Raw genomic sequence first — 12,502 nt, 5'->3', positions numbered from 1 at the left:
GGTGGCCTGCGGAGTCCTCAGGAGGTTGCGGGGGAATCTGGCCCTGGGGTGTCCCCATGGTGGCCTGGTCCGCGATCGGGGCCCACCGTTCCGCAGGCAGACCTGTGCCGTGGGGGCACTCATTCCCTCTGCGCCGGCCGCTGTAACGGTCCGCCATGGCCGGCGCGGAGAAGAACCCCTCTGCGCATGCGCTGGGACGACGCCAGTACACGCTGGTGCTTCCGCGGCGCCAAGCCCTTCAGCACCGGCTGGCGCGGCGCCAACCCCGCTGGTGCCGGCCTAGCAACTTCCGGGCGGCCTGATGCCGGAGTGGTTCACGCCACTCCTCGGCGTCGGTTCTTCCCACCCCGCCAGATAGCGGAGAATCCCGTCCAATATCTTTCCTTAAATAAGGGGACCAAAATTGCTCACAGTACTCCAGATGTGGTCTTATCAGTACCTTGTGAAGTTGCAGCAAAACGTCCCTACTCTTATATTCCAACCCCCTTGAAATAAGGGTAAATATTCCATTAACCTTCCTGAATACCTGCTGCACCTGTGAGCTAGCTTTCTGTGTTTCATACACATATATCCCCAAGTCCCTTTGTGTTGCAACTTTCTGCAATTTTTCTCCATTAAAAATAATACTCTGTTCTTTTGTTCTCCCTTCCAAAATCAACAATTTCACATTTTCCTACATTATACTCCACTTGCCAACTGTTTGCCCGCTTACTTAACCTACCAATATCTCTTTGCAGACTGTTTGTATCCGCCTGGCAACTTGCCTGTGTCGTCTGCAAATTTGGAGACAGTACATTTGCTTCTTTCCTCCAAGTCATTTATATTGTAAACAGTTACGGTCCCAAGTCTGATTCCTGTGGAACTCCACTTGTTACAGGTCACCAACCTGAAAGAGTACCCATTATCCCCACTTGCTTTTTCCTGCCCATTAGCTAATTCTCTATCCATGCCAATATATTACTTCCAACATCATGGGCTCCTATCTTATGACTTAATCTTTTGTAGGCACCTTGTTGATTGTCTTCTGGCAGTCCAAATACTACACATCTCCTGGTTCCCCTCTATTCACTCTGGTTGAGACTTCCTTGAAAAGTTTTATTAGTCAGACATGATTTCCCTTTCGTGAAGCCATGCTGACTCTGCTTGAATAGATTGAACAGTGCTGCAGTTACTTTGTAATAATTGATTGCAACATTTTTCCAGCAGTAGATGTTAGGTTAATCGGCCTACAGTTACCTGTTTTTGTCTCCCTCCCTTTTTGAATAGAGGTGTCACATTGACAGTTTTCCATTCCTCCGGTACCTCTCGTAGAAACTTATGAAATTCTAATGGGATTAGACAGGATAGATCCAGAAAGAATGTTCCTGATGGTGGGGAGTCCAGAATTAGGGGTCATTGTTTGAGGATAATGGGTAAACCTTTTAGGATTGAAGTGATGAGAAATTTCTTTACCCAGAGAGTGGTGAATCGGTGAAATCCACGACCACAGCAAGTAGTTGAGGCCAAAGCATTGTGTAATTTCAAGAAGGAATTTGATATAGCTCTTGGGGCTAAAGGGATATGGGATGAAGGTAGGTTTTGAATTTGATGATCAACCATGATCATAATGAATGGCGGAGAAGGCTCGAAGGGCCGAATGGCCTCCTCCTGGATTTTTTGTAAGTTACAACCAATGCATCCACTATCTCTGCAGTTACTTCTTTTAGGATCCTAGGATGCAAGCCATCAGATCCAGGGGACCTATCCCATTAATTTGTCTAATACTACTTCTCTAGTGATGGTGATGTTCAAACTATCTTCCATCATAAAGACTAATGCAAAATATATTTTCAACTCTGCATTTTCTTGTTCCCATTTCTATCTCCCCAGATTCACTTTCTAAGGGGCCTATCTTCATTTGACCTCTCTCTTCCTTTTTATTTATTTAAAGAAGCTCTTATTATTGTTTTTTATATTCCTCGCTAGTTTGCCCTCGTATTTTATTTTCTCCCTCTTTATTTTCTTTTTAGTCGTCCTTTGCTGCATTCTGAATTGATCCCAATCTTCTAGGCTATCACTGATGTTTGCCTCCTTGTATGCTTTTTCTTTCAACTTAATACTCTGCTCAATTTCCTTGGTTAGCCATGGTTGGTTTATCCCTCTCTTAGAATCTTTCTTCCTTATTGGGATATATTTTTGCTGAGAGTCATGAATTACCCCGTTAAATGTCTGCCACTGCTTGTTTACTGACTTTTCTGCTAATCTATCTGCCCAGTCCACTTTAGTTAAATCTATCCTCATTTCATTGTCATTCCCATTATTTCAGTTGAACATTGTTGTTTCTCACATCCAAACTGAATATTAAATTCTGTTATGTTATGATCACTTTTTCCTTGGTGATCTTTTACTGTGAGGTAATTTATCAAACCTGCCTCATTACCCCTTATCTGTTCCAAGATAGCCTGGTCCCTGGTTGGCTCCATGACATATTTCTTAGGAAACTACCCGAATGCACTCTATGAATTTGTTCTCATAGTTACGCTACCCTACCAACTTGATTAACCCAGTCGACATACGGATTGAAGTCACCCATAATTATTGCTCTATTATTTTTACATGCTCCTATTATTTGTTGGTTTATACCCTTTCCTACAATGTAGCTACTGTTTGGGATCTATACATTTCTGACTGCACTGGCACAGTAGGACACCACGGTGTCACAGTGGTTAGCACTATTGCCTCACAGCGTCAGGGACCGGGTTCAATTTGACCTTGGCTGACTGTGTGGAGTTTGCATGTTCTCCATGTTTTTCCTCCGAGCGCTCAGGTTTCCTCCCACAGTCCAAAGATGTGCAGACTAGGTGGATTGGCCATGCTAAAATTTGCCCTAGTGTCCAATGTGAGGTTATGGGGATATGGCAGGTGAGTGAGCTTAGGTGTAGTGCTCTTTCAAAAGGTCGGTGCAGACTCGATGGGTCGAATGGCCTCTATCTGCAGTGTAGGGATTCTATTTCTATGTCCTACCAATGTTTTTTTTCCCTTTGCTGTTTTTTACCCCCACCTAAATTAATTCTAAGTAATCCGAGTCCAGATCACCTTTCACAGCTTTCCCCATTTAATCTTATTATGAGTGTTACCCCACCATCTTTTCCTTAGCTTCTGTTCTCTCGAAAGATCAAACTATGTCACGATAATGGCTCTGAGATCATATCTGTTTATCTCAATTTGTGCCGCAAGGTCGTTTCCCTTATTCTGAATGCTTCATGCATTAAGATACAAAGCCTTTAGGCTCGACTTTTTGCTATTTTCAATCATCCTAACTTTTCTTTGCAATGTGGCTCTACTTGCCTCTTGCCCCTAATTACCCTGTCTATCGATGTTGTATTTTACTGTTCTTTCTTTTATTACTGCCCATGTTTCTCTTTCCCTTGTCACCCTGCTTAGGTTGCCACTCCCCTGCCATTCTAGTTTAAACCCTTCCCAACCACATGAGCAAACACTCACCCAAGGTCATCACTCCCAGTCCTGCCCAGGTGTAACCCTTCCACCTTAAACTTGTCCCATCTCCCCCAGAAGCCATTCCAATGTCCCAGGAATCTGAAACCCTGCACCTTGCACCATCTTTCCAGTCACGTATTCATCTAATATATCCTGGTATTTCTACTCAGACTAGCATGTTGACACTGGCGGTAATCCTGAGATCACTACCTTTGACGTCCTACTTTTCAGCTTACTTCCTGACTCCCTATATTCTGCTTTTAGGACCTCATCCCTTTTTTTTAACCTATGTCATTCGGACCAATGTGTACCACGACCACTGGCTGTTAACCCCACCCCCCCTGTTCCCTCCAGAATGTCCTGCAGCCACTCTGAGACATCCTTGACCCTATCACCAGGGAAGCAACATACCATCTTGGAGTCTTGTTTGTGGCCACAGAAACACCTATCTACTCCCCTTACAACTATTGGATTCCCACACTTTTTACTCCTTCCTTCAATAATGCAGAGCCAATCATGGTGCAACAAATTTGGTTGTTGCTGCTTTCCCCTGAGAGACCATTTCTCTCAACAGTATCCAAAGCAATATATCTGTTTTGCAGGGTAATAACCACAGGAGATTCCTGCACTGCCTGCTTAGTCCTCTTGCACTGACTGGTGGTCACCCATTCCCTTATTGCCTGTGGAGTCTGGGGTGTGACCAACTCTCTGTACATGTTATTGGTAATATCCCGCACGGGACCTATTGAGTGGAAATGCTTGTGCTCCTTGCGGTGTACAATCTCCCCCCCCCCCCACCCCCCCCGCCCCCCCCACCCCCACTCCCCTAGAGGTGGGGTAGCCCAATTACCCAACATATATAAGGTTGACCAGTAAGGCACTGACCAGAGAGGAACTCGGTACAGGTCAACCTGGAAATGTACATATCTCGGGCGAAATTCTCCTACACGCCCCGCCACATTTCTGCCCCGACCGGCCGGCGGGAGTCTCCGTAACACTGGCCGGTCAATGGGGTTTCCCATTGTGGGGCAGCCCCACGCCGTCGGGAAACCCCCGGACGCCGGCAAAACGGAGACTCCCGCCGGCGGAGAATGACGCCCCTCGTTTGTAAATAAAACTTTATTCTTATTTTTACTTGGTGCGGACTCTCCATCTCCTTATTAAACTATCCATGATACATGACCTGCCATTATTGATAAAGTACTAGAGTTAACTAGTGTAGAAACTGTATTAAAGCAGTGCAATGTGAGGAGCTCGATAGTTCCTCAAAAATAATGTTTAAATCTGATGCCTATTTTCTTTTGTTTGTGCTGATTTTAGTGAGGAATCCATGTGGCAGGAATAATGGTGCCTGCGATCACATCTGCATTCTCAGCCATGCAACAGACAATGATGGACTAGGCTTCCGATGTAGGTGCAGGCTGGGTTTCGATCTTCACCATGATGGGAAACATTGCTATGGTATGAGAATGGCCCCAAAATTCTTTAACTTTCTTAAGATGTGTAAGGATTATCTATAGAGATTTCCATTGAGGTACTCTACAACCTAATTTCATTGCTTATTCACATGTACCTTCAATAAACGCCTAGTACTTTTGCAGTTTAAGATGAACTCAACAGTTAAATTACAGGAAATTTCACAGCCTGAACAAGCAGAACATAAAGTGACTCTGCCACATAGAGAAATGAAATAGCGAAAGAACTGTGCAGCAAGAACAGAAAGAATAAACTTCCACAAGCTCAGGAAGTCTCAAAGTGCGTTAGAGCCAAGAAAGTACTGTTTGACTTCTAGACACCGTAACAGTATGATGAAATGGAGCAGCCAATTTGTAAACAACAGGGCATTAAATGGTCAAATGAAGCTGCTTTAGTGTTTGTTTGGGTGATAAATGTTTACTAGGACATTGGGAGAACTTCCCTGTGCTTCTTTGAATTGTGCCACGGGATATTTTATCCCTGAGCGAGAGGACAGGAAGTGCCTCGTTTGAACTTGTTGGGCTAGATTTTTGTGCTCAAGTTTCTGGAGTGGGATGAATGGGTTTTGATTAATTTAAAATTGGGTCATAGTTAGTGTCAGAGTTTTAATAATTTTTTTAAAGTGTAGGTTTTACTGGATTATTTCTCCCATCGTGCAATTAAATGATTTCTATCGTCATTCGTATAAAAATGTAAAGACAGAATATTCGGACCAATTAGTGCTCCCACATTTCCCAGCAGGAAAGCCAAACTTGGGAAATGTAGATCTGAGATAAGGCTGAATAACTGTACTCCAAATATCTGACCTCGCCTTTTAAATGTAGCTTTCCACTGATCAATACATGTACCCAATGGTTTAAATGCTAAATGATGCTTCCCATCGTCATTGTCCCTCTCTTCCATATTTTCCTTCTTTTCATTTACTCCTGCTGTTTACTTCTCTCTTTTAAAAAATAATAATAATCTTTATAATAATCTTTATTGTCACAAGTAGGCTTAGATTAACACTACAGTGAAGTTACTGTGAAAAGCCCCTAGTCGTCACATTCCGGCGCCTGTTCGGGTACACAGAGGGGGAATTCAGAATGCCCAATTCACCTAACTTCTCTCTCTCTCATGCACACACACCAATCACCTTCCCTGTCTCTTTTCCATCTTCCTTTTCAACTGCCTTTCTGTCCTTGCTCTCTCCCTCTCTCCTCTGCCACTTGCCTCCATTCTCTCCCTTCTTCCTCTTCCCATCTCTCTCCTCCATTCCTCCACTGTAGTCCAATTATGCTGATGCCCTGTAATCCTGCTGGATGTGAATGTTGTATTTAGTTTTGACTCACTGGGTGTGTTAAAACAAAGAACGTTTGAACACAATTGTTCTCTCTTCTGCAGCTGTGACCCAGTTCTTACTATTTTCATCCCAGCTGGCTGTGCGTGGAATCCCTTTCAACATCTCCAGTCAGAAAGATATCATCCTGCCTGTGACAGCAAGCCCTTCTTACTTTGTAGGAATTGATTTTGATGCAACACAGCAGAAAATATTTTTCTCTGATACAAGAACGGACCTGATTTATCAACAGAAAATTGATGGAACAGGTAATAAATAACCAAATCGATGTAAATAATCAGCTTTTCAGATCCTTTTCATTTCTTCAATGGAAAGATTGTAGGTTTTGCATCTTAAACAAAATATGGAAACCTCTTTGCCCTTTAGCATTTATTAAAAAAAGTCAGCATTTTAAAAGCTTGTTTTGCAAGTATTCAATTTTGACTTGTGTTCCATTGGTAATTAGATTATTATTTATTCTACTAAGTATGGAGACAATCTCATTGTTTCCTTGCTATCCTCAGTTAAATTCACTGTCATAGCTGAAAGTGAAATCCCTTCCATTTTAAAGAGATAAATCTGCTAGTTTCACTAACAAAGGATTACAAATTTATTTTAGTTTCATCAATTTGCTTATACTTTAATTAGGACTGAGATTAGGCTCTGCTTAATTTGAGACTTTGAGCTATGGTTGCCCCCAAACAACATTTCTTTTCAGGAAAGTAGGTGCTAAAATGGCCATTGGGAATGGAGACTGGATGGTGGACTCTTCGGTATTCCATCTTGCTCACTGTCTCTCGCTCCCACTTTCATTCCTGCATTCTCTTGTTACAACCCAGCTAAGAGCTTGCAAACAGGACTCTGTGTCTACCGGTGAGAAAATTTGTGAATTAAATTAATAATGCTCAGTTTTCTGAAATAAACACAGAAAATGCTGGATAACGTCTGGCAGCATCTGTGGAGAGAGAAACAAAGTTGACAGGCATGATCGGACGGCCTTGCAGCCCCCAACTCGGTGACACGACAAGGCCATTAAACCTTACGAGAGGCCTCTCGCGAGATTTGCGAGGCTCGTAACGCACGTGAGATCTAACGAGAAATCGCGAGACGTCACAATCTGGATCTCGCCCTCGCTGCGAACCCTGCCTTGAGGAGGTGGGATGATGGGAGTACTCGAGGAACGAGGTAAGTGTGACCTTGGCGGGGCATTCTTGACAGAGGCCAAAAAGAAGAGTCCCGCCTGATGGCGGGGTCGTTCTCGGTGCTGCAGACACCGAGAAACACCCTGCTATATGCGCCCAAAATGGGACTCTGTTTTTTAGGTGTTAAATCACGCCCAATGTTTTAAGTCTATTGACCCTTCTACAGAATGGACTCAAAATGTTAACAATGTTTCTCTTGCCACAGATGCTGCCAGACCTGCTGTGTTAATCCAGCATTTTCTATTTTTATTTCATATTTCCAGAATCCACAGAATTTTGTTTTTATTTATGCTTAGTTTTCTGTCTGATATGTAGACCGGGAAATCCTTGTTGCCAATAGAGTGGATGGAGTGGAAGATCTGGCTTTTGATTGGATTTCGAGGAATCTTTACTGGACTGATGCACGCTACAGCAGCATTTCTGTTCTGCGGTTAGCTGATAAATCCAGAAGAGCAATTGTTGAGAACTTGAACAATCCTAGATCTATTGTTGTGCATCCATTAATGGGGTAAATAAAAATTTCAGTATTCACAGTTTTCTCCCTGCTAAATATCACGGACAGAATTTTGAGTAATATTCATCGATGTAGTTGGAATTTCACTACGCTAAGATCCACAAATGTTGGATTTACCACGTTAACATTTACTTACAGGTATATCTTCTGGACAGACTGGTACAGACCGGCAAAGATCATGAGAGCATGGGGTGATGGGTCAAATACAATGGCAATAGTCAATACAACGCTCGGTTGGCCAAATGGCCTTGCCATTGACTGGAGGTGAGCCAAGCTGATAATTCAAAAGGCTAATTCTGCAACTGTCATGTGTTGAATGTATTTCACCTAATGCATGAGCTGTCTGTACTGTCTGTATAATGATGTGACCTGTGACCTGGAAGTGATGATAAGGGCTACTTCCAGGTACTGTACTGGAACCCCGGTGGGCTCTGCCCCTGGCTCCGCCCATACTGGGGCCATATATAGTCCGGCCACCTGTGGGTGGCACTCATTTGTACAGCCGACTCTGGCAGGCGAGTTCATGAATATTAAAGCCTAATGTTCGCTCGTTCTCACGGTCTCACAGTGAATTGACGGTATAACATATCAGGGTCTGGTTTAGCACAGTGGGCTAAATAGCTGGCTTGCAATGCAGAACAATGCCAGCAGCACGGGTTCAATACCCATACCGGCCTCCCGAACAGGCGCCGGAATGTGGCGACTAGGGGCTTTTCACAGTAACTTCATTGAAGCCTACTTGTGCCAATAAGTGATTATTATTATTATATTCAGGAGGGTATGTTTTCCTCCATTTGCTAATGGTCAAGTAATAATCAGTCTGCATATCAAGCAGCTTTTGAATTTGTGCTGACCTTTTGCTGGCTTTGAAAATGAATATGAACATTGACATGAAAATAAATTAGCATTGTTTCTTTGATTGGACATTGGGCACGATCTACCGGCCGCACCGCATCCATGTTTGGGTGATCAGGGGTTGGCGCCGCCGGTAGATGCCGGGAGAGGCCTCTTCCGGGATCCACCAGGCTCATCGTGCCTCGCATGATCGAACGGGATCTCACAAGATGCTGTGATCTGAATCCCATCCATACGAGTGAATTGCTAGTTTACTGGTATTATCACTATGCCAACATCACCCTATAGTTGTCCGTAGCCCTGGTTCATGTGCACTTATATTTGTTTGAAACAGTCAGCAGTTGAGTAGATTATCGTAATGCTGAATACATTTTTAAAATCTCTGTGTGTGTATTTTGCATTCAGCGCATCATTTCACGCAATTATCTAGCCTCCATTTGAACTGAACCAAAGATTTCTGCTTTTCTAGTTCTCTTCGTCTGTACTGGGTGGATGCCTTTTTTGATAAAATTGAGCACTGTTCCTTCAGTGGTACTGACAGACAGACACTCAATCAAATTAGCCAAATGTCACATCCTTTTGGTCTTACAGTGTTTGGTGGTAAGTCACAATCCTACAAAATATTAAAGTCATGAGATTTACTGTAAAAAACAATGAAAGCACATTGTAAAATTTCATGATATTTAGTTCTGCTCATTTTGTTACACAGAACAAAACTACATTAGCTAGCTTGGTCTTGACCTAAGTCTTGACTTGGTCTGGACCCTGACTATACAAGAAATCTAGGTACGACCTCCGCAAAACCATCAGGGATGCTAAGAGACAATATCAGACTAAGCTAGAGATACAGACTAATGACACGGACTCTCATCGGTTGTGGCAAGGCTTAAATAATATAACAGGCTACAGAACAAACCCGAGTACAATCTCTGGCAACAAAGCACCCTCCCCGATGAACTCAATGCATTCTATGCTCGTTTCTAGCAGGAAATCAACAAACCATTGTCAACTGTCCCAGCAGCCTCGGACACACCCATACCTGTCGTCACAGCCTCCGAAGTCAGATCGACCTTCTTGAAAGTGAACCCTCGGAAAGCAATGGGTCCTGACGGAGTTCCTGATCATGCACTCAAATCCTGCATGGACCAACTGGCGGGTGTGTTTGCGGACATCTTCAACCTCTCCCTTCACCATTCCAAGGTTCCCACCTGCTATATATGGCCCCAGTATGGGCGGAGCCAGGGGCAGAGCCCACCGGGGTTCCCACCATCACACTGGTGCCAAAGAAGAATCAGGCAACGTGCCTTAATGACTACCATCAGGTGGCCTTTACATCTGTCAGTATGAAGTGCTTCGGGAGGTTGGTCATGTGAGACATCAACTGCATACTCCCAGAATGCCTTGATCCACTGCAATTCGCATACCACCACAACCAATCTTTTTTTTATTTGTTCATGGGACATGGACGTCACAGGCTGTGCCAGCATTTATTGCCCAACCCTAATTGCCCTTGAGGGGGCAGTTAAGAGTCAGCCACATTACTGTGGATCTGGAGTCACATACAGGCCAGACCAGGTAAGGATGACAGATTCCCTTCCCTAAAGGACATTAGCGAACCAGATGGGTTTAAATGACAATTGACAATGGTTTCATGGTTGTAGTTAGACTTTTAATTCAAGATTTTTATTGAACTCAAATTTCACCATCTGCAGTGGCGGGATTTGAACTTGGGTCTCTGGTTTACTAGTCCAGTGACAATACCACTATGCCATCACCTCCCCTGTCCACTTCAGATGATATCTCCCAGGCCCTACACTCATCCCTAGAGCATCTCGACAACAAGGATTCCTACTTCACACTCCTATTCATTGACTACAGCTCTGCCTTCAACACCATAATCACAGCCAAGCTCACATCAAAACTCCAAAACCTAGGACTTGGCTCCTCCCCTTGCAATTGGATCCTCAACTTCCTGACCCATAGACCACAATCAGTAAGGCTAAACAACAACACCTCCTCCACGATAGTCCTCAAACCGGGGCCCCGCAGGGCTGTGCACTACTATATTCCTTATATATACACGACTGTCTGGCAAAATTTGGCTCCAGCTTCATCTACAAGTTTGCTGATGACATGACCATAGTGGGTTGGATCTCAAACAACATTGAGTCAGAATACAGGAGGGAGATAGAGAATCCAGTGGCATGGTGCAATGACAACAATCTTTCCTTCAACGTCAGCAAGACCAAAAAGCTGGTCATTGACTTCAGGAAGCGAAGTGTTGTACACAACCTTGTCTGCATCAATGGTGCCGAGTTGGAGATGGTTAACAGCTTCAAATTCTTAGGTGTGCACATCACCAACAATCTGTCCTGGTCACCCACGTCGACGCTACAACCAAGAAAGCACAAAAGCGCCTATAGGTCCTCAGGAAACAAAGGAAATTCAGCATGTCCACATTGACTCTTACAATTTTTTACAGATACACCATAGAAAGCAACCTATCCGGCTGTATCACACCTTGGTATGGCAACTGCTCGGCCCAAGACCGTAAGAAATTAGAGCGTCGTGAACACAGCCCAGTCCATCAAGCGAACCTGCCTCCCATCCACTGACTCTGTCTGCACCTCCCGCTGCATTTGGGCAGCACGGTAGCATTGTGGATAGCACAATTGCTTCACAGCTCCAGGGTCCCAGGTTTGATTCTGGCTTGGGTCACTGTCTGTGCGGAGTCTGCACATCCTCCCCGTGTGTGCGTGGGTTTCCTCCGGGTGCTCCGGTTTCCTCCCACAGTCCAAAGATGTGTAGGTTAGGTGGATTGGCCATGATAAATTGCCCTTAGTGTCCAAAATTGCCCTTAGTGTTGCGTGAGGTTACTGGGTTATGGGGATAGGGTAGAGGTGTTGACTTTGGGTGGGGTGCTCTTTCCAAGAGCCGGTGCAGACTCGATGGGCTGAATGGCCTCCTTTTGCACTGTAAATTCTATGATAATCTATTACGAAAGTGGGCAGCATAATCAAAGACCCCTCCCGCCCAGGTTATTCTCTCTTCAAACCTCTTCCATCGGGCAGAAGATACAAAAAGTCTGAGAACATGCACTAACAGATTCAAAAACTGCCTCTTCCTCGCTGTCACCAGACTTCTGAATGACCTGCTTATGGACTGAACGGATCTCTCCACGCATCTTCTCTACTGTGTAGCACTACACTCCGTACGTTTCACCCGATGTCTAGGTGAATGTATATACATTGTGTATTTATCATATGTCCTATGTTTTTCATGTATGGAATGATCTGCCTGGACTGTACGCAGAACAATAGTTTTCACTGTACCTCAGGCACGTGACAATAAATCTAAATCTAAATCTTAAATAGTTTCTTGATTGTCTTTTCTCTGTAGATTATGCATACTTTACTGATTGGAGGCTGAGTGGAATTGTCCGTGTGAGGAAAATAGATGGTGGTGGGATGTCTATTATCAGAAGAGGCATCAACAATATTATGCATGTAAAATCATTTGATGCGTCTGTCCAGACTGGTATGTATAAATAATCAAATTACGTATATTTTAACTATCTACGAAATCTGTTGAACTCACAAATTCAATGTGGATTTATGGACAAAGGAATCTTTTCCAAAACACACGCTAACATTTTGAGGA

At 43.9% G+C, this 12,502-nt stretch overlaps 1 protein-coding gene across 2 annotated transcripts in view; it reads left to right on the top strand.

Moving 5' to 3' along the window:
• The window catches only part of LOC140389267 (low-density lipoprotein receptor-related protein 2-like), a 533,746-nt gene that overhangs the window by 223,439 nt on the left and 297,805 nt on the right, over positions 1-12,502 (top strand). For both annotated transcript variants that reach the window (XM_072473460.1, XM_072473452.1), the window contains exons 15-20: positions 4,798-4,938; positions 6,337-6,540; positions 7,789-7,981; positions 8,126-8,251; positions 9,312-9,442; positions 12,242-12,379. In XM_072473460.1, coding sequence (XP_072329561.1) covers positions 4,798-4,938; positions 6,337-6,540; positions 7,789-7,981; positions 8,126-8,251; positions 9,312-9,442; positions 12,242-12,379 — 933 coding nt within the window. The remainder of the gene's footprint in view (positions 1-4,797; positions 4,939-6,336; positions 6,541-7,788; positions 7,982-8,125; positions 8,252-9,311; positions 9,443-12,241; positions 12,380-12,502) is intronic.

This window comes from Scyliorhinus torazame, chromosome 2, assembly GCF_047496885.1.
Source record: "Scyliorhinus torazame isolate Kashiwa2021f chromosome 2, sScyTor2.1, whole genome shotgun sequence".
Taxonomy (NCBI): Eukaryota; Metazoa; Chordata; class Chondrichthyes; order Carcharhiniformes; family Scyliorhinidae; genus Scyliorhinus; species Scyliorhinus torazame.
This window is presented reverse-complemented; position numbering and strand designations above follow the sequence as displayed.